At 47.7% G+C, this 22,500-nt stretch overlaps 2 protein-coding genes and 1 pseudogene across 3 annotated transcripts in view; 1 reads left to right on the top strand and 2 right to left on the bottom strand.

The window, feature by feature from the left end:
• C5ar2 (complement component 5a receptor 2) overlaps nucleotides 1-8,367 on the bottom strand; it is a 15,094-nt gene extending 6,727 nt beyond the window's left edge. The window contains exon 1 of one of the 2 annotated variants that reach the window (XM_032894398.1): nucleotides 8,296-8,367. In XM_032894398.1, coding sequence (XP_032750289.1) covers nucleotides 8,296-8,319 — 24 coding nt within the window. In that variant the 5' untranslated portion in view covers nucleotides 8,320-8,367. Of the gene's footprint in view, nucleotides 1-4,982; nucleotides 5,121-8,295 lie in introns of those variants that run through there. The other variant, XM_032894400.1, reaches the window with a different exon arrangement.
• A 2,444-nt stretch (nucleotides 8,368-10,811) lies between these two features.
• LOC116894502 lies at nucleotides 10,812-11,200 on the top strand (annotated as a pseudogene).
• A 1,022-nt stretch (nucleotides 11,201-12,222) lies between these two features.
• C5ar1 (complement C5a receptor 1) lies at nucleotides 12,223-22,391 on the bottom strand. Its single transcript, XM_032896207.1, has 2 exons — nucleotides 22,340-22,391; nucleotides 12,223-13,944 (listed from the first exon to the last, which is right to left on the bottom strand). The coding sequence occupies exons 1-2, from the start codon at nucleotides 22,340-22,342 to the stop codon at nucleotides 12,889-12,891; spliced, it is 1,059 nt and encodes a 352-aa protein (XP_032752098.1). The 5' UTR covers nucleotides 22,343-22,391; the 3' UTR covers nucleotides 12,223-12,888.
• Nucleotides 22,392-22,500: the final 109 nt, after the last annotated feature.

Below are 22,500 nucleotides of genomic sequence, written 5' to 3'. Positions count from 1 at the left end.
TTTCCCACCATGATGATAATGGACCAAACCTCTGAACCTGTAAGCCATCCCCAATTAAATGTTTTCCTTATAAGAGTTGCCACAGTCATAGTGTCTCTTCACAGCAATAGAAACCCTAAGACACAAAGTGACTTAGTAAAACAATAATAATAGTTTTAGAGTATTAGAGGCACCATGTTGAGCATTTTGTGCACATACAAGGCATGGCCCCAAACACTTTTCAACATTGTATCTTGATACAGTCTTGTTAAACTAATTCTACAGTGGAAGAGGCACAGAAAGGGTGCGGAACATACTTAAAATCACTCCGCTAAGAAGACAGAACTGAATTGCAACGTGTCTCCAGGGAGTCTGAAAAAATTACCATCCCCAGATAGGAGAAAGTGGGACGCTAGACAGTCACACATACCCTGTGACCCTGAACTGACTCCATGGCTTGGGACTGCAGTTCTGACTGGCTGTCCACACCCTCCTCTAGGACTCATCTCACCAGTTAGGTGGGATAGCAGAGTTAACGCCTAAGAAACACACACATGACACAGAGTAGGCTGGGCAGGGCTGGACTTAGGTGGAGGGGACATCCAACGCCACGTCTGGAGTGGTTGGGGCCTGCAACTCTCATCTGACTATTTATGGCTTGTCTGGCACTGCCCAAAGCCTTAGCCAACACTGTCAAAACAGGAAGGACAGAGCGGAAATTGGGACACTCTCAGCTCTGCCAGGTAGCCAGTTAGGAAGCCAAGCCATTTTTCTGAGTATTTTTCCATCCTTAAACTGTACCTGTTTTGTTTTTTTTTAAACTCACCTGTCATCCCGGCACTCAGAGACTGAGGCAGGAGAAATGCCATGATTTTGAGGCTGGGCTTATAAGACCCCCACCTCAGGAAAAAAAAAAAACAAAACAAGCAATGTAAAACCTAACAAAAGTACAAAAACTCAAAACTTCGATAGCTGTGTGGCCTTCAACAAGTTGCCTAATCTTTGTGTGTGTGTGTGTGTGTGTGTGTGTGTGTGTGAGAGAGAGAGAGAGAGAGAGAGAGAGAGAGAGAGAAAGAGAGAGAGAGAGCCTACGTGTATGTCTGTGTGTCTGTCTCTGTGTGTCTGTGTGTGTTACCTGCCATTACCGCTACCTCTCTTCCCATCTCTGACCCCACCCTGCACAGCGTCTACTGATAACAATTCAGGACAGTGTCTGTGCTCAGACACTATCAGTCTATGGTATTTCCTCTATAAACAGACAGGGATGATTCCCAGCATCACATTCCCTCCCTCTCCCCCTCCCTCTTTCTCTCCCATTTCAACTCAGGGCTCTATCACTGAGCCACATCCCTATCCCCTCCCTGGGGAATTCTAGGCAGGGGTTGTACCACTGAGCCACACCCCCAGCCCCTCACTGGGGGATTCTAGGCAGGGGCTCTGTCACTGAGTCACAGCCCCAGCCCCTCACTGGGGCATTCTAGGCAGGGGCTCTACCACTGAGCCACGCCCCAGCCCCTCACTGGGGGATTCTAGGCAGGGGTTGTACCACTGAGCCACACCCCCAGCCCCTCACTGGGGGATTCTAGGCAGGGGTTGTACCACTGAGCCACACCCCCAGCCCCTCACTGGGGGATTCTAGGCAGGGGCTCTGTCACTGAGTCACGGCCCCAGCCCCTCACTGGGGGATTCTAGACAGGGGTTGTACCACTGAGACACGCCCCCCAGCCCTCCACAATTTTTTCAAACAGGATATCTCACCAAACCTCAAGTTTGCCAACTGGCTCAACAGAGAGTACAAGAAACCTTCCCATCTACCCTCTCTGTCTGGGATTACAAATGGATACTTCGACACCCAGTGACATTGATGTCTTTTACAGTAAACCATTTATATTTGTTTGGTTCTATACACAATGCAGAAATATACCATTGCCATTATTTTTCCATATTAGTTTGTGCATGCGTTCACACACAGGACGCTTGCGTGGTACAGCTCACATTGGAGGTCAGAGGACACCTCATCCTCTACCTTCTTCTACCATGTGGGATACGGGAATCAAGTACAGCTGTCAGGCTTGGCAGTGAGCGCGTTTACCTACTGAGTCACCTTGCTCCCGAATTGCTGTTCTGTTTTAAGACAGGACCCTACCATGTACCTCTGGCTGGCCTGGAAGTTACTATGTAGACAGACTGGCCTCAAACTCACAGAGATCTGCCTACCTCCTGGGTGCTGCCATTAAAAGCTTGGTCTACCACGCATGACTTACTTTTTCATTTTTATTTATGAATACCCATGTTTGTTTGTTTAAGTGTAGGCCGCATGTGTGCGGTTACCTGTTGGGGCCAGAAGAAGGCGTCAGGCTCCCTAGAGCAGGAGTTACGGGTGTTTGTAAGCCACCTGATATGATGGGTGCTGGGAACCGAACTCAGAACCTCTGAAAGAACAGCACATGTTCTTAATGACTGAGCCACCTCTTCAGTCCCAAATTGCCACGTTTAATTATAAGCCAGGCGTAGTGATGTACGCCTTTAATCCCAACGCTCTGGAGGCAGAGGGAGGTGGATCTCTGTGACTGTGAGACCAACCTTGTCTACACAGGGAGTTCCAGGACCGCCAGAGCTACATAGAGATATTTTGTCTCAATAATAATAATTACTATTATTACGACAATATAATAATATACATGCTGATGAGATAAGAGAGATCAATGGGGGTGAATTTGAACAAACCTCAAGAACCTTCATATATGAAACACATTGTTTTTGGTTTTGTTTTTGTTTTTTTTCTTTTTTCTTTTTTTCGGAGCTGGGGACCGAACCCAGGGCCTTGCGCTTGCTAGGCAAGCGCTCTACCACTGAGCTAAATCCCCAACCCCAAAACACATTGTTTTGTATGCTAAAAATGCAATTAAAATGGGAAAAACTGACAATGAGATACATCCCTGAAACCTCAATACTTTGGAGACCAGGGCAGGAGGATTGCCATGAGTGTGAGGCCAGTTTGGTCTACTTAACAAGTTCCAGGCCACCTTAGGCTATACAATGAGACCCGATCTTCCAAAGCCACAAAACCGGGCTGAGGATGGTACTCAGTTGGAAGAGTGTTTACCAATACCGAACGCTGAACACTGGCGACACATCGCTATGGCGTCAGCACTTGGGAGGTGGGAGCAGGGGGATCAGAAGCTCAACTCCACCCTAAACTGTGAGTTCGAGGCCAGTGGGTTACAGGAGATCCTGGAGACAGAGACAGAGGGAGAGAGAGAGAGAGAGGGAGAGAGAGAGACAGAGACACAGAGAGAGACAGAGAGACAGAGAGAGAGGGGGAGAGAGAGAGACAGAGAGAGGAGAGACAGAGAGAGAGAGAGAGACAGAGAGAGAGAGAGACACACAGACACACAGAGACAGACAGAGAGACAGAGAGACAGAAAAACAAAGAGACAGAGGTGGGGAGAGAAGGAGGGAGAGGAAAGGGAAGAGACAGAGGGAGAAGGAGAGAGAGGGGAGAGAGGCAGAGACAGAGAGAGACAGAAAGGGAGAGAGAGGGAGGGGAGAGACGGAGAGATGGACAGGGAAGGGGGGAGAGGGGGAGGGGAGGCAGAGGGGGGGGTGTGCTGATGCTCACTGCACTCACTGTGCTCTCTGCGTTCACTGTGTTTGTATTCTGTTTCAGAACTGCCTGTCCCACCCATCCCAGACCAGAAGATACATTATCACACTTTCCCAGAAGTTGGGCTCCACCCTGTGTGGACGCCAGCGTGTTCCTGGCATCTACAGCAGTCCGTGGGGTTCATATGGTATTTGGTGAGTGAAAGAATGAATTAGAAAACCGCGGCCTAAAGGGGGCTAAGGGGCTGAGGGGAATGGCTGGGGGCTACAGTGCTCATCCTGCAAGCCTCGTGACCTGAGTCTCATCCCGTGACCACATGCGGGAGAACACACCTGAGTCCTGGCTTCTACACGAAGGTTGTGGCACACATGGCTACATGCACATGCAATAAATAAATGCAATTTAGAAAGAAAGATACACACGAGCTGCTACACACACACACACACACACACACACACACACACACACACATCAATTAATAAAACAATTAAAAGAAAATATATGAGAATCACAAAATACTTTTTTTTTCTTTTTTCTTTTTTTTCGGAGCTGGGGATCGAACCCAGGGCCTTGCGCTTGCTAGGCAAGCACTCTACCACTGAGCTAAATCCCCAACCCCCACAAAATACTTTTAAAGAAAAGGTAACACAGAAATGTCAGAAGAGCAGGGAGTGCATCTGTGTTAGAGGTAAGAGTTCTGTTGCTTGGAACCGTGCTCAGAGAATAATACTCTTGTGGAATGCACTCGGCTTACAAGAAGCCCCAGAGCTTTCTAGGTCTGACCCATGTCCACCTCTTTCTAAAGTAACCCTTGCTGTCTTAGGAAGCAGGAACGTGGAATCAGAGGGCTTGCCCACAGACACACTGACTTTTAGAGTACTGGATCCGTCCTGCAGGAATTCCCGAAAGGGAGGCTGTGGCCCTGTTCTGCAGAGTGTGGATGAACGTTTTCTACTTGGCTCACTTAACTGTTACCACGCATCTGGGGCACTGATGCATTTTCATAGGCAGTGATGTTAAGATCCAGGGCTGGGGGTGTGGCTCAGCGGGTACAGTGCCGGAGTCCTGAGCTCTACTCCCAGCACGACATAACCTGTTTCCGATGAGCCCTGTACTCTGGAGGTGAAGGCAGGACACGGGTGTTCAAGATCGCCTCAGCTACATAGTGAGTTTGAGGTCAGCCTGGACAACATGAGCTCTTGTCTCAGAAAAATACAATAAAATTAATTAAATAATTAAAACACACACACACACACACACACACACACACACACACACACACCATCTGGAATGCTAATTCTGACTCCCAAGATTTCAAAATGAATTTGTCTAAGAAGCCAAAATCACGAACCCCACCACCCCTTCTCGCAACCTCCTTTATGCTTCCCTTCCTTACCTTCTCTTCCGACTGCTCCCACGTTGGCTGAATGCCGCTAACAAGCACACAGGGAGGCCCAGAGTCTCTCCACCAGGGACAGTAGTGGGTGTGAGTCTCGCCAATCCAACCCTTCCCGGGATCCTATGGGATTCTGTGAGGACGCCCTGCACAACCTCCCTAACCAGGAAAAACAGGCGTGGCCTCCTCCCAGCCCCAGGGGAATATTTGTCTTTTCTTCCTCCCGTGAGTCACAAATTAACCCACAGAAAGAAAGGTCGGAAAAGCCTCAAGTGTGGAGGACTGGACAGTGTCTCCACCCCCAGTCTCACTATCATCAGCTTCCTGGAAGCCAGATGTGTGTGGGCTTTGCACAGCAAGGTCTAGAGGGCTATCTTTGAAACCACTTTCCACCCACCTTGGGCACTAAAGTGCCTCTAAGGATCCAGAGTAAGTACCAGCAGCCTGCTGACCCACTCCTGACCCGCTGTGCTGCTCTCCGCCAAGCATTCCTGCCAGCCTCAGACTCGCTTTCCTTCCTCAAATGTGAGGAGCATAGCCCACAATTACCCCTTCTCAAAAGTTCAAGAAGCTGAGCCCAGGGCCTGAGGTTTCAAGAGAACATAAAATGCCAAGTCCTGTCATGCAGTGGGGGCGAACACCTTTGATCACAGCACTCTGGAGACAGGGGCAGACAGATCTCTGAGTTCAAGGCCAGCCAAGTGTTCCAGAGAGAGTTCCCCAGGACTGCAAGGACGACTTAGAGAAACCCTGTCTCACCCTCCACCCCACCCCACCCACACACACACAAAGCAAGTCCTGTCCCCACCTCTGGTTTTTTACCTGTAAAATGGGAAGACATAGCAGGCATAGGAGAACATGCTTGTCATGCCAGCACTCTGGAGGCAGAGGCAAGGAAGATCTCACAGTGGAGGCCTGTCATGGTCTCCACAGATGGATCACTGGAAACGCAAGCATGAGGACCTGAGGTTGAATTTCTGGAACCCATATAATAGCCACATTCAGTAGTATATGTATGTAATGCCAGCATTCAGGCAGGAAGATAGCCAGGGGAGACAGAATTCCTGGAAACATGTGGGCCAGCTAGCCTGGCCTTTGCCACTGCAAGCAACAAGAGACTCTGTCTCAAAGTAAAAAGGAAAGGTCTAGAATTAAGGCTATCCTCTGACCTTCATACACAAACTGTGACTCTCACAGGCTCATGTGAACAGAGATTTACAACAAAAATTATTATTGTGCATTTATTATTATTTGTAATAACAATAATAATGGCAACCAAAAAAAGGAGGGGGAGTAGGGAGGAGAGGAGGAGGAGGAGGAGGAGGGAGGAGGAGGAGGAGGAGGAGGAGGAGGGGGAGGGGAGGAGGAGGGAGGAGGGGAGGAGGAGGAGGAGGAGGAGGAGGAGGAGAGAGGAGGAGGAGGAGGAGGAGGAGGAGGAGGAGGAGGAGGAGGAGGAGGAGGAGAGGAGGAGGAGGAGGAAGAGGAGGAGGAGGAGGAGGAGGAGGAGGAGGAGAAGGAAGGAAGGAAGGAGAAGGAGAAGGAGAAGGAGAAGGAGAAGGAGAAGGAGAAGGAGAAGGAGAAGGAGAAGAAGAAGAAGAAGAAGAAAAGAAGAAGAAGAAGAAGAAGAAGAAGAAGAAGAAGAAGAAGAAGAAGAAGAAGAAGAAGAAGAAGAAGAAGAAGAAGAAGAAGAAGAAGAAGAAGAAGAAGAAAAGTTGACCATAGTAGCTGGTTTTGGTTTTGATTTGGTTTGGGTTGGGTTTGAGACAGGGTTTTATGTAGCCTAGGGCAACTTCAGGCTCACAGAGATTTGCCTCCCTCGGCTTCCCAATTGTTGGGATTAAAGTGTGCCCAGCTCCTGAGTACACCATCTTAAACTATACACCTACGGGCATGGTGCAGGCCCAGGACACCGAGCAAGGCATGGCCTCAACCCTGACATGAAATCTCTTCACTCGGCAATTCTGATGGTCGCATTTCTCTCCGAGCCTTGCTTAAGGCCTAGAGGGGATGTGCTCATGAATTCTGTTGATATTTAGAGCATAAAGTCATGCTGTTAGAGGAAATTGTTTCTGGGTCAAAACACTACAGACTCTGATGCAGGCCTCTCTCTTTCATCCTGAGAGGCTTCTGCATTTCATGGGAGACTTACTCTGTCAGTAGATGTGCCAAGAAAATAAAAGGTCTGGGGCAGTGTCATGGTATTTACCTAGAATCCTCCAACAAAGGACTGGGGGCCTGGCTCAGGAGAACATCTGCCAAGAACCCACCATTGAGGAACTTGGGGGCGTGGCTCAGTGGTAGAGCTCCTGCCTAGAATTCCCCAGTGCACTGGTTACTTTCCTGGCCTGTAATAAAATACCATGACCAAAAGCAATTTATGGAAGAAAGAGCTTACTTTGGCTTATGGTTCTAGAGGGTGAGTCAGTAAAAAGTAGGAATGCATGGAGGCAGGAAGCTCACATGCTCACCCACACACAGAACACAGAGGAAGGACACAGGACACGAGGTGAGAATACAGATCCCCAGAGCCCTCCTCCAGTGACCTACTTCATTCAGCAAGGCTCCACCTAAAAAACTTCATAACCTCCTCAAACAGTTCCACTAAGTGGTCAAATATAAGAGCTGATATGGAACATTCCTCATTCAGGCAGTGACCAGCTTGGGGTTCAGTGGTAGAGATGAAGAATTTGAAGGCAGTGATGGAAAAACATGGAACAACCAAGTGTTTTCAATTTAACCCTTAGAATCTAGGACATCAACATTTCTGGGGTGTTCTAACCCTAAGCCACGCCCCCAGCCTCTCACTGGGGGATTCTAGGCAGGGACTCTACCACTGAGCCACGCCCCCAGCTCCTCACTGGGGGATTCTAGGCATGGGGCTCTACCACTGAGCCACGCCCCCAGCCCCTCACTGGGGGATTCTAGGCAGGGACTCTACCACTGAGCCACGCCCCCAGCCCCTCACTGGGGGATTCTAGGCAGGGGCTCTACCACTGAGCCACGCCCTCAGACTCAAGGATATTTTTATGCTGATCACATATCAGAATGTTATCTTACATATATTCAGATTAATAAAATATATCAGCAGAAGCTAGCGCTACGGCTGAGCAGGTAAAAGTGCTGCTGAGCAGGCCCGCACACACCTTTGAACCATCTCTCCAGACCACTCCCTTTCCTTCTGACTTGTGTTTTGAGACAGGGGTTCTCAGTGGGATCTAGAGGCTTAGTGGTTAGCCCAGGCCTGCTGTTCAGCAAGTCCTAGAGATTCATCTGTCTCTACCTCCCCTGTGCTGAGGTTACAAAGGCAACTCACCGTGCGTAGCTCTGTGCTGGACATATCCACGTCCTGGGGCTGGAACTCATGCCCTTCTGTTTGAATGGCAAACACTTTACTCACTGAACCGTCTCCCAGCCCCTTATAGTTCATCTACTCTACTGCAGAGTAATAACTTCCTGGACGTGAGCTCCCGGAGGTCACCATTACAAGGGAAGGCAGCTCTGGCTCCAGGCCTTGGAGCCCTACATCTGAAGAACAGGTAGGTATGTAAGACCCAAGGGTCCAGAAGGCTGGGGCTGGGGGAGGGGAAAGAACATGCTAGAGTCTGCCAAGCCCTCAGCCCACTTCCTTTCCTGCTCACTTCCCCTTCCAAACCTGTTGACATAGCAGATTCCTCAGGCCACACATTAGGCAATCCCCTGGACTCTGCTAACTTCTGTTTTGGACACTGTTGCTTAACCCTAACCTGCCTGTGGGTCACCTGGGGTAGGGGGTTCCCGCCATAGCCATCACCTGCTGTATGCCCATTTCTTTTCTTTCTTTCTTTTTTTAGATTAATTTATTTTTGCCTTTGGTGCAGGAGTGGTTTGTCTGTATGTATATCTGCGTGTTACACACATTCCTGTGAAGGCAAGAAGATGGCATCAGCTCCCCTGGAACTAGAGCTACAAACAGTTGTGAGCCAGCATGCGGGTGCTGGGAACCAAACCTCAGTCTCCTGGAAGAGAAGCTGCCAGTGCTCTTAAACCACAGGACCGTCCCCTTTTGTTTCATTTTGTTTTTGAACCGGTCCCTGTGTAGCCTGAACTCATGGAGGTCCAACTATTTCTGTCTCCCAAGTACTGGGAGAAAAGTTGCACGTTACCATGTCTGGCTGGGATTTTTGTTGTCATTTGTTTGTTTGTTTGTTTGTTTTTGTTTGCGTTTTCAGGCAGGATCTCGTGTAGCCCAGGCTGGCCACAGACTCACCTTGAATAGATGAGAATAGATGAGCCTCCTGCCTCCACCTCCTGAATCTGCCATGCAGGTTTGGTTTCTTTGTGTGTATATATTTATTTTATTTTGAAACCAAGTCTCCCTATGTAGTCCTGGGTCTGACCTGGAGCTAAGTAGATGAGACGGCCTCAAACTCCCAGAGATCTGCCTGCCTCTGTGTCTGGAGTGCTAGAATTAAACACATGTACTGGGGCTGGAGAGATGGCTCAGTGGTTAGGAGCTCTGACTGTTCTTCCAGAGGTCCTGAGTTCAAATCCCAGCAACCACATGGTGGCTCACAACCATCTGTAATGGGATCCGATGCCCTCTTCTGGTGTGTCTGAAGACAGCAACAGTGTACTTACATATAATAAATAATAAATCTTTAAATAAAATAAAATAAACACACGTACTGCCACACCCAACCACCATTGGAGATTTTATTCAGATTTTATTGGGGACTGAACCAGAGGCTTATGTGTGTTAGGCCAGCACTCTGCCTACTCAACTGAAACACTTTGTATCCTGGGCCTAGCTCTTTTTTTAATATTTATTTTTATTTTATATGTATGGGTGTTTTGCCTGCATGTATAATTGCTCAGCAGGTGTGGGCTTGGCGTCCACGGTGGCCATTACAGACCCTTAGGAGACACTTAAGTGGAGGCTGGGAACTGAACCAGATCCTTTAAAACAGTGGTTCTCAACCCTAGGGATGCTATGACCCTTAAATACAGTTCCTCACGCCGTGGGGACCCCCCAACCATAAAGCTATTTTCATTTCTACTTCATAACTGTGATTTTGCTAGTTATGAATCGGAATGTAAATGATTTGGAGACAGAAGTTTGCCAAGATTGAGAACCGCTGCTCTAAAAGGACAACAAATGCTCTCAATCACTGATCTAGCCCCACCCTACCCCCCTCCCCCTAACCCCTAGCCCAACTCTTTTTTTTTCTTTTTTTTTTTCGGAGCTGGGGACCAGGGCCTTGTGCTTGCTACGCTCTACCACTGAGCTAAATTCCCAACCCCTAGCCCAACTCTTAAAATAGCATCCATTACAGAGGATGGAGGGAGGCGATTCCCGATCTACTACTTACTCCCTGAACCAGGAAGCTTAAACATAGCCAGAGAAAAGGATTGATGACAAAGGTGCTCCCTTAAGGAGGGGACACCTGGCAAGAAGACAGGATGGTCGTTGAGAGATGTGTTGGGCAATCAGGAGACCAGGAGAGAGGAGAGGCAGGAACCCAAGAGAGGGCAGAGGACCTAGAGCAGCCGGGTGTGGTAGGAAGGGAGGCTGTGTCTGGGATGGGGCAGCTGAAAGGGCCTGAGTGAGCAGGTGGCCAGTGTGGTTTTTCCTGGAATGGAGAAGCAAGGGGAGGAAGAGGTTCGCAGGACAGCTGGGACATGGGTGAGTAGGTGAGGAGATCAGCCGTGGCAAGACAGATGTGACCAATAATGAGAAAAACCATGAGAGAGAGACAACTAGGAGTCAGGGGAGATGGCCTATAATCCTACCTACCACGTGGGAGGTGGAGGCAGAAGGATCAGGAGTTTAAGACCAGACTGAGATGATGCGCCACGGCTTCCGTAGCTCCACGGCTTCGGTAACGACCGGCTGTCCACTGCTGCTTGAGCGGCGCCAGCACCTTCCCTAGGAGCTCGCAGCAGCCGGCTGGCCCCTGCTCCACGGTAACCATGTGCGACCGGAAGGCAGTGATCAAAAATGCAGACTTGTCGGAAGAGATGCAACAGGACTCGGTGGAGTGCGCTACTCAGGCGTCAGAGAAGTACAACATAGAGAAGGATATCGCGGCCCATATCAAGAAGGAGTCTGACAAGAAGTACAACCCCACCTGCACTGCATTGTGGGCCGGAACTTCCGTAGTTACGTGACACACAAGACCAAACACTTCATCCACTTCTACCTGGGTCAGGTGGCCGTTCTTCTGTTCAAATCTGGTTAATAGCGTGGACTGTGCCAAAATCCATCCAAAAACAAGGATCCTAAACTCCAAATACCAGAGACTGAATCTTCAGCCTTGCTAAGGGAACACCTCGTTTGAATCTGTCGTGTTTTGTACAGGGCGCCATTCTTTGTCCACGTTTGTGGTTATAAAATTAGTAAAACAGCTTACATTTGTATTTATTTTCTAGTTCATACTTCTGTACCCCCATTTTTTTCTCCCTTAAGTCATTCCTTTAAAACAAATCTGTTGGAGGTGTAAAAAAAAAAAAAAAAGACCAGACTGAGCTGTAAAACAAGTTTAAGGCTAGCCTGGGCTACATGAGATCCCGTCTCATAAATAAATAAATAAATAAATAAATAAATAAATAAATAAATAAATAATGCCGGGGCGTGGAGCCTGTAAAAAGTCACTGTGGTTAGTGTCACTATATAGACACTGTGATGGGTGAGACCCAGTGGTCACATGTCCATTAGGAAGAAGAGAGGGCCTAGCAGAGACAAACTCCAGCATTTTACTTTATTTTTTGTTTGTTTGGACTTCGTGAGACAGAGTCTCCCTAGGTAACCCAGGCTGGCTTCGAATGCTCCATTCTAGCTCCCGAAGCTCCCACATTCTGGGATACAGGTTTGCGCCACATTTTTAATGTGCTGACCAGAAAATTCAAAACCATTTGCCCGCTCATGTGATACTTCCGGTGTCGCTCATTTCTGGTGTCGCTCGTGTGGTACTTCCAGTGTTGATCTGTACATATTTTCTAGCCAACACACACGCTCATGCACACACATTCACTAAGCTGAAAGAACGCTTTATAAAACAGTACATCTCAGCAGGTAAAGGTGTTTGCTGCCAAGCCTGAGGACCTGGGTTCAATTCCGAGGACCTTCCTGGTTGCAATGAGAGAACCAAATCCAACAGGTCATCCTCTGACCTCCACATACATACCGTGTCATTCGCCCAGCACCACCCCCCACAAAATAGATAAATACATGCTTTTAAAAAAATTAAACAACATATTTCTGTACCTTTTTTAAAAAACAAAAATTTTTTATCGTGTAAGCCGTGCACAGTTGTTTTTACAAAACTTGGATATGTTGGGTTCTGTCGAATACCATTTTTGAAAAGACAAAATTGCAGAAATAAGGGATAGGTCGGGCATGGTAGCACAGGTCTACAGTCTCGACCTCTGGAGGGTGATCACAGGAGGAGTCTATGGCTAGACTAGCCTACATGGACTTTGTCTCAAATAAACAAAAAAATCAGACATAGAAAAGAAATAAAGGGTGGGTGCTTACTTGTTGCCTGGAGTCTAGGGCTATAGCTTACTCACGTAGTATATCCATGAGCCCCGGGTTCCCTCGAGACCTGGGTTCTCTGTTACCCGACCCCTGGAGGTCATCACTAGGTGTATCTGCCTAGACACTGCAGATGGGCAACGAGGCCAAGGCCTGCCTCAGAAAAAAAGCCCAGTAATATCTTAATGTGATGTTTCTCTCCAAAGGAATTTTTACCTATAATCTCAGCATCCGTGAGCATCCTGGGCTCAAGGCTAGTCAGGGCAACTTAAAGAGAATCGCATAAAATTAAACATGCAAAGAGATGGGAGGAAGGGAGGAGGGGTGGGAGGAGGAGGGAGGAAGGGGAGGAGGACTGGAAAAGGAGCAGCTAGGCCAGTTGTGGCATCTCCTCTACACTGCCTGACTCTTCTGGGTGGAGGTATCCATCGTGGACCGAGTGAAACTCTTGCTGTCCCTGCCCAAGGAGTCCTCAGAGAGCACGTTTCGTATGATGCTGGGGAGTGACCTTCGGAGTCTCCCATGGAAACCCTGGCCAGCCATGACGTAGATGATAGGGTTAACACAGCAGTTGATGTAGGCCAGGGAAACGCACAAGGAGTTCAGCCTCTCCACTGACTGAAAAGTGGATGAGGACGGGAACAGCCAAGCTAACATCACCCCTGTTACCTGGTAGGGTAGCCAGAAGACAAAGAAACATGTGACCACCGCCATCACCACTTTGAGCGTCTTGGTGGAGCGCGTGGCCTTGCGACTCCAGGTCCGGATCAGGAGGAAGGTGTAGCAGATGTTAAGAGTGAGCAGAGGCAACACAAAACCCACCATCAGCCGCAGGATGGCTACAGCCTTCTCTATGAAGAACGGACCCTTACTATAGTCAATATTACATCGAATGCTATCTGAGTAGGGGTCCTTATGTATCCGCCGGAACACGAAGGACGGAATGGTGAGGAGCAATGCTAAGACCCAGGTTACTCCGCAAGCCATCCAGGCCAGGCCAGTCCGGCGGAACTTCTGACACCAGATGGGTTTGAACACCAGCAGGAAACGGTCGGCACTAATAGTGGCCAGCAGCAGGATGCTGGAGTACATGTTGAGCAGGATGAGCGAGGGCAGGACTATACAGGCCTGGTCACCGAAGGGCCAGTGGTTATGCTGTATAATGGACGTAAACAGGATAGGCAGTGCCAAGCACGAGAGGAGGTCGGCCACCGCCAGATTCAGAAACCAAACGGCGTTGACAGTACGTCTGGCCTCAAAGGCTGTCACCCACACCACCAGGGCATTTCCGGGAACTCCTACCAGGAACACGGCCAAGTAGATAATAAGGGCTGCAATGTCCCCAGGTTGCATCTTCGGAATGTAAATGCCATCTGCAGGCATGTCAGGATTTGGGGTTCCATCAGAGTAATCATAGGTGATTTCGCTGCTGTCGTTACTTATGGGGTCCTAAGCAAATCAAACAGGTAGACTGTGTGAGTTGGTAGACACATTCCCTGGGGACTGGAGCATTCATTGCCCATCTTTCTGAGTCTCAGCTCTACCAAGGGATACTGAAGACCTATAAAACCAGTGTAGTTTGTAGATTTTATTTTGAGACAGACAGGTTCTCTGGTAAGTAACCCAAACTGGTCTTAAGCTCACTGTGTAGCCCAGGCTGAACTGAAATCATGTCAGTCCATCAACTTCAGCTACCCAAACACTGAAACTACATACAAGGCCCTCCATACCTGGGCTTTAATCCAGTATTTGGCGTGGGGTGGGAAGGTGACGGAATTGAGAAAGAGTCTCACTCTAGACCAGGCTGGCTCCACTCTTACAGAATTCCGCCTGCCTCTGCCTCCTGAGTGCTGGGATTAAAGGCATGCGATGACTGACCAGTGAGGTGTTTTTCTAATTTTTTACCGTCCATGTATGCATGTATCTGCATGCCATGACACACACACGGAAGTCGGGATAACCTTGTGCAGTCTGTTCTCTCCCTCAACCTTTATGTGGGTCCTAGGATAGACCTCAGGTCACCGGGCTTTGGGGGTTTACCTACTAAACCATCTCACCATTGGTATTGTATGGGGGTACTGACAGGGTTTCTCTGTGTAACCCTAGCTGTCCTGGAACTCACTCTGTAGACCAAGCTGGCCTCAAACTCACAGAGATCCGTCTGCCTCTGCCTCCTGAGTACTGGGATTAAAGGTGTGCGCGCCACCACTACCCAGCTGATGTGATATTTTTAAGTGTGTTAGGACTGAACTGTCCTCTGGCAAGTACCCTTGATGGCTGAGCCACCTCTCCAGCTCCCAGTGATGTGTATGAGAATTGTCCCGAGTTCAAGGCTCAGTTTGACCTATGTGGCCAGACACTACACACACACACACACACACACACACACACACACACACACACAAAATAATTTTGTTGTTGGTAATTCATTGTCAATTAGTTCTTTGACAGAGTCCACTGTACCCTAGGCTAGTCCCAAAACTCACCGTGTAGCTCAAGATAATAAACTACTGATCCTCTCGCCTATACCTCCTGCGTGCTAGGACTATAGAAGTCAGCCCTTAATTTGGACCAAAATCCAAAGTTGAAATTAAGACAGGACAATGTCATCTAATTTTGAAACACCTCATTGTTGGCAGTAAAGTTTTATTCTGTGGTTGGCATCCTCAGTGGGTGGGTTTCTACAGGGTGACAATGTGACCATGATGTATAATATTGGGCAATGTGGGCCTCTGAGAACCGAGACGGATATCTGTGGGTTTGAGGTTTCCTTTTCAACCTTCCTAAGGCTGCGACCCTTTAATACAGTTCCTCATGTTGTGGTGACCCCCCAACCATAAAATGATTTTCGTTGCTACTTCCTATCATCGCAACATCTTTGGCAACCCCTGTAAAAGGGTTGTTTGAACCCCAAAGAAGTTGCCATGACAGGTTGAGAACCACAGCTTTAAAAGCTCTTGTATTAACTGTGGGCATGGTGGCCGGTGACTGTAATCCTGACATTCAGTAGCAGGAGGCGGGATGGGGAGGCATTCAGTGATCGCCTGCATTACAGGAAACCAATCTCAAAGTGTGAAGTCCCAGACTCCAAGCCCAGCACCACGTAAAACTAGAAATGGTGGCTCCCACCCCAGAATTTGGGGACACAGGAAACAGGATCATCCTCAGATGCACAGTGATCCTCATTACCAGCCTGGGCTACTTGAGACGGCCTCAAGAAAATGTTTTATTAAATTTTCTCCTTAGTTAAAATGATGGACAGATGCCAGGTGGTGGTGGTACGCATGCTTAATCCCAGCACTGGGGAGGCAGAGCCAGGTGTGTGTGTGTGTGTGTGTGTGTGTGTGTGTGTGTGTGTGTGTGTGTGTGCGTGTATTTGAGGCCAGGATGTTTGACATAATGAGTCTAGGACAGGACAGAGCCACTGACAAAGACAATGAAATACTGTCTTGGGGTGGGGGGCTGGAGAGATGGCTCAGCGGTTAAGGGCACTGACTGCTCTTCCAGAGGTCCTGAGTTCAATTCCCAGCAACCACATGGTGGCTCACAACCATCTGTAAAGAGATCCAATGCCCCAGAATACTCAGATACATAAAATAAATAAATAAATCTTTGAAAGAGAGAAAGGAAGGAAGGAAGGAAGGAAGGAAGAAAGAAAGAAAGAAAGAAAGAAAGAAGGAAAGCAAGCAATATTTTAGTATAGGAAGGGAACAGGCAAAGGTTCCACTCCCAGCTAAGGAAAGGCCGTCCTTTGGATACTTGCTTTGGAGTCATCCCCTAGGGTCCAGACCTCCCTGGGGCACATGAGTCCTTCTGCAAATTTCTCCTGCTCTGAGCCTCCCTTTCTTCCTTCATTATTTCCTTGACAGCCCAAGAATCCACCCATTTCCCAAACCCTAAGTTTTGAGATTCAAGACTGGAGGCAGAGGCAAAGTGGGGCCAGCAAAAGGCAGAATAAGAAGTAAGAAAGTCTCTCTTGTTCTTGCTCCATTTGCTCCCTCCTGTTCCCTCTTGCTCTCACCCTCTTCCCCTTTGTCCCTTCTCTCCCCATTCCCCTCCCCCCTTCTCTCCATGTGCTCATGGCTGGCCTCTACCCTTCTATTCTCTCTCTCTCTCTCTCTCTCTCTCTCTCTCTCTCTCTCTCTCTCTCTCTCTCTCTCTCTCCCTCTCTCTCTGCCCTACTACCTTCTTAACTCCCTCCCATGTCCTGAATAAACTCTATTCTATACTAAAAAAAAAAAAAAAAGAAAAAGAAAGAAAGAAAAAACTAGCCAGGTGGTGGCAGTGCATGCCCTTAATCCCAGAACTTGGGAGGCAGACAGAGATCCCTGTGAGTTCAAAGCCAACCTGGTCTCCAGAGTGAGTTCCAGGACAGCCAGGGCTACAGGATGAAATTCTGTCTCAAAAAGCAAACAAAAACAAACAGGAAGGAAGGAAGGAAGGAAGGAAGGAAGGAAGGGAGGGAGGGAGGGAGGGAGGGAAAAAATTAGAAGAGATGGGTTACCCATTAAGAGCACATGCTGCTCTTGCAGGGAACTGGAATTGTGGCAGCCCACAACTGTCCAGCACTCCAATGGCAGAATCTGACACCTGATCTTTGCAGGCTCCTGTAGCCACTTGGTGCACATATATACGCTCAACAGACACATATATACATAAAACAGATCAATATTCTTGTTAAAAGCAGAAATAAGAATTAGAAGTAAATTTTGACGCAGGTATGGTGGCGTGCATCTGTATAATCTCAGTACTGGGAAGACTGAGGTACAAAAATCAGAAGTTCAAGACCAGCCTGGGTTACTGAGAGGGAATGGGTGAATGGTCGGGTGGGTGGGTGAATGACGAATAGAATGATTTATAGATCAAAGGATGGAGCATAGATGATGAACAAAAAGACGGGCAGATGGGTTAGGCGTGTAGCTCACGGGTAGCATGCTCACTCAGCATGTATGAACCCCTGGGCTCCATCCCCAGCTCTATATAGACTGAGCACAGTAATGTGTCTGTAACCCCTGAATCTGTGTGGTGGAGGCAAGACGGGCAGGAGTTCAGAGTTATCCTCAGCTAGGTAGGGAGTTCAAGACCAGGCTGGGCAAACAGACGAATGGGAAATGCATGGGTAGGTGATGAATAGCTAGAGATGAGTGGTGGAGAAACAATGGGTGGATACATAAATGATAGCTATATTGACAGATAGAAGAACAGGTGATGGGCTGGAGAGATGGCTCAGCGGTTAAGAGCACTGACTGCTCTTCCAGAGGTCCTGAGTTCAATTCCCAGCAACTACATGGTGGCTCACAACCGTCTGTAATGGGAGCTGATGCCCTCTTCTGGTGTGTCTGAAGACAGTGACAGTGTACTCACATATATACAATAAATAAATAATATCTTTAAAAAAGAAAGAAAAACAGATGCAAATGTAGATATTTAAATAAACTGATGTATAGATAGAAACATAGAAACATAAATAATACAAAGATTCATAAATATATATGTGGGTAAACAGACACATACGCAATAGACTACATCTGGGGACTCTTGGGGAGGAAACACAAGAGTTTACGGTAACTAACACACGCTGTAATGCCAGCAATGAGGAGGCTGAAGCCTGGGCTGTGCATTACAATGAAGGCCAGCCTGAGCTACATAGCAAGACCCTGTCTCAGTAATGATAAATAACAACAAAAGAAACTCTTGGACTAGGCTCACACTTTTCTACAGTTTAAAAATATCTCAAGCCGGACGGTTGTGGCGCACGCCTTTGATCCCAGCACAGGAGGCAGGGGTGGACAGAGTTTGAGGTCAGCCTGAACTATAGAGTGAGTTCCAGGACAGCCAGGAAAACTCTGTCTGGAAAAAAAAAAAGAAACAAAAAAGAAAGAAAGAAACAAAGAATGAAAGAAACAGAAACAAAGCCAGGCCCCAGATGCTCAGTTCTGTATGTTTTTACTTGTTACTCTGGGCAACCCCCAAGATCCCATGCTCAGGTCACTTGAGGGTTAATTATAGGCTCTACAGGAAACCTCACAGCCTGTCCCAGGTATTCTCAAGGCCCCAGACACAGTAAAATGCTTCTACTGGTTTCTACAGCTCTCACCAGCCTTACTGCAATGACTCAGACTTCTCTAACCCCATCTCTCAGCCTTGCCACTGATCTTCTCCTGCGAACCTCTCTAACGGGATCTCTCATCCTTGCCGGCTGACCTTCTCCTTTCTTCCTTCCTGGCGTGATCTCACCCTGTCTTTTCCATGACTTCATGAGGCAGAGAAAAAGATGCTGATCATAAACTCTGTGGTTTCCTGGAGCTTCCAGATACAAACATCTCAGGAAACTTTGACCTTTACAAAGTTCCTGCAGTGAGGGGAGATTGACTGAGTATAATGCATACCTGTGATCTCAACACTTGAGAACCTCAGGCAAGAGGAGCTTGAGTTTGGGACCAGCCTGGGCTACCAGAAGGGGGGAGGAGGAGGAGGAGGAGGAGGAGGAGGAGGAGGAGGAGGAGGAGGAGGGAGGAGGAGGAGGACGAGGAGGAGGACGAGGAGGAGGATGAGGATGAGGACGAGGAGGAGGACGAGGAGGACGAGGAGGACGAGGAGGACGAGGAGGACGAGGAGGACGAGGAGGACGAGATGATAATGATATTTGAAACTGGCCAGTGTTCAACAAAAGGGAGTGAGTAAGTTAGTAATGGCCTCTAGACAACAAAGCACTATGCAAATTTTTAAAAGAATAAGGTACTTGTTAATGAACTGATACAGAAAGGTCTCTGATATCTAGGGAAATTTTGTCAAAAATGGGAAATAACAGTGGGCAATGAGGGATTGGGGATTTAGCTCAGCGGTAGAGCACTTGCCTAGCAAGCGCAAGGCCCTGGGTTCGGTCCCCAGCTCCGAAAAAAAGAAAAAAGAAGAAAAAAGAAGAAGAAAAAAAAACAGTGGGCAATGCTCACTGCATATTACCTATGGAAGGAAGAATGCACACATGTGCGTGAATGTGTGTGTGTGTGTTCATTCACATGTATACATAGAGACTAGCCTCACATGCGTACAGTAACAGTTGCCTCTGAGGAAGGGACTGGGACTCAGGAATTAAGAAAGCTTTCTCCTGTTTATATGGTTCTTGGGTATGGGATATAATATATGTAACATATTATATGTATATATAATGTGAACTACCATAGAAGATGTGTTGCCCCTCCATATACACAGTGTCCATGTCTGTGGGCTCGACTAATTACAAGGTCAAAAATTTTTTTAAGAAGGAGAAAAACAATTGGAAAAAAAGAATAAGAAAGAGGTGGAGAAATGGTTCAGCAATGAAGAGCATTGGCTGCTTTTGCAGAGGACCTGAGTTCATTTCCCAGCACCCATAGGAATCTCACAATTGCCTGTAACTCCAGCTCCAGGGAATCTTACACCTTCTTTTGCCCTCTAAAGGCATCCTCCCACGTGTGACAGGCAGATACACAAGCATACACATAATTAAAAATGAATCTTATAAAACAAATAAATAAATAAATGATATAAAAATAGTTGCTTAAAGACATTATACAATATATAATATGAACTGAGATATAGATAGATAGATAGATAGATAGATAGATAGATAGATAGATAGATAATAGATGATAGATAGATAGATAGATAGATAGATAAAACAGAGGTCAGAGGTAGAACAGGAGGACAAGAGTCAAAGCCATCCTTGGCTACATAGTGAGTTCTAGGTTCAACCCCGGCTACATAAGAACCTATTTCAAAATAACAATAAGTTAGCCTGCTCCTTAAGTTTACATGCTTTTTTGTTTTCTTTTGAGACAGTGCCTCATGTAGCCCAGACTGGCCTTGAACTCCTGATCCTCCTGCCTCTTTCTCCTGAGCCACTTGTGAGGAGCTCTCAACTGCTTCATTTAACACATATGGCAGTCCATTGACACACTGATACTTCGCTATGTAGTAAATCAAAGTGCTTAGAAAGAGGACAAGCATGCAGTAAGCACTCAGTAAATACCTATTCACAATATTTTAAAAAGTATTCATTCAAAGCTAGGCAGTGGTGGCACATGCCTTTAATCCCAGCACTCAGGAGGCAGAGGCAGGAGGATCTCTGTGAGTTTAAAGCCAGCCTGGTCTACAGAGCAAGTTCCAGGGCAGCCAAGGCTACACAGAGAAACCCTGTCTCAAAAAACCCAAAAAAAAAATTATTCATTCAAACTAGAAATTATGTATAAGAGCTAGCCATGGTGGTACATGCCTATGTTCCCAACACAAAGAAGGCTGGGAAGGATAGTCATGTGATTAAGACCATTGGGCTACATAGTGACATCTTGTCTTAAAAGATAAAGGATTGAAATGTAGGACTCCTGCCTAGAATCCCCCAGTGAGGGGCTGGAGGCATAGCTTGACCATAGAGCACTGACCTAAGAATTCAGTCACCCCAGTCCAAATCAGGGACTCTGCAGTTCGGTGGTCAATAAAGTGACTTCGTCTTCAGGAACATTGTGTAGTCAGTCGTAGCCTACCCTGTTCTGGAAACCCCAGTTGCTCAGGGCAGACGCTGAGGATTGGATGGGACCAAAGAAGGATGAAGAAAGCTTGCACCCTCCCTGTTCATCAAGTTTTCCGTTTCCTCTTTTGTGTGAATGAAGCAAGACTATATCTTCTGTTACAGTGGTGCCGAATTACAGCTGGCCTAGCACCATGCCTTGACCTCAGGGTATGAAAAGGGGACCTGCCTAGGGGACATGGACAATGGGCTTTCTGGCTCTGCCATTAACCGCCAAAGGACCCCAGGCCATCAGTGCTCCTGCCTGGGCTTCAGTTTCCCCTCTAACTTTTCCGATAATGACCGTTCTTCCAAACTGGCTGTCAAGACTCCCAGTGCTGACCTTCCTTAGATTTCTTTACTTGGCTGCTGCTTCTTCTTCTTCTTCTTGTGCTTCCCAAGTGCTAGCATCAAGGGCGTGCACCACAGCACCCAGTCTCTGCTTGGCAGTTTTAGAACAGTGTAGGAGACAGAACCCTGGACCACACTTAGGCTAGGCAGTGCGCTAAATCCCAACCAGTTTCTGCACTCGTTTCATTCTTCCTTCCTTTATTCATACTGTTTGGGTTTTTGTTTTTTGTTTTGTTTTTTTGTTTTGTTTTGTTTTGTTTTTGAGACAAAGTCTCAACAAAGTTGCCTGTGCTTCCCACAAGTCCTCAAGCCTCTGCCGGGGGCTGAGAGAGCAGGATGGAGACACCACCAGGGCTAATTTGCAAAATTATTTTTTGTTCTTGTTTTTCTGAGGTAGGGTCTCATGTAGCCCAGGCTAACCTCAGAATTACTCTATAAGATTGAACCTCTTCTTCTGCCTCCTAAGTACATGTGCCACCCCACCCAGTCTTATGGGGTGCTGGTCATTGGACCCATGGCTTGCAGCACTCCCACAGAGCACTCTCACATCGGATCTCTACCTCCTGCCCATTTGTCTCTCAACACAGCATCCCACAGTGTAGCTCATGCTAGCCTGAATGAAAGTCACTACGTAGCCCAGGCTGGCCCTGAACTTGGCCTCCTGAGGGCTCATATTACAGGCGTAAATGAACACGCCCAACTTCTAGAACTTTTCAGTTAGGAGAGCTGACTCCAGGGTTTCCCGTCCTTAAGAACCGTGTCGAGCCTACATTCTGGTGAGGCTGCTGTGGTACCCATCCATAACTCCCCTTAGTCCCTTGCCACATCCCATCCTCAGAGTGTGAGCTAAGGATGCAGGTGAGAAAGGGTAGATGAAAGGAGCTCGGGGTAGGAACAGAGCAAAGAAAGTCAGAGAGGGAGAATGAGCAGGGAGAGGAACCCACTCACCATGTCCTGGCTTCTCCTGGGCTCTGTGGTGACCAACGATGCCTGAAGGCCCCTCCTGTCACTCGGGCTGCACTTCTTAAAGCCTCAAGAAGGGATGCAGGCAGCTGAGAGGAAATGACTGTCTTGTTTCTCGGAGGTGCTCATTGGTCACACACTGCTGA

Source organism: Rattus rattus, chromosome 2, assembly GCF_011064425.1.
Source record: "Rattus rattus isolate New Zealand chromosome 2, Rrattus_CSIRO_v1, whole genome shotgun sequence".
Taxonomy (NCBI): Eukaryota; Metazoa; Chordata; class Mammalia; order Rodentia; family Muridae; genus Rattus; species Rattus rattus.
Note: the sequence above shows the minus strand (reverse complement) of the source record. Positions and strands in the feature narration are given on the sequence as shown.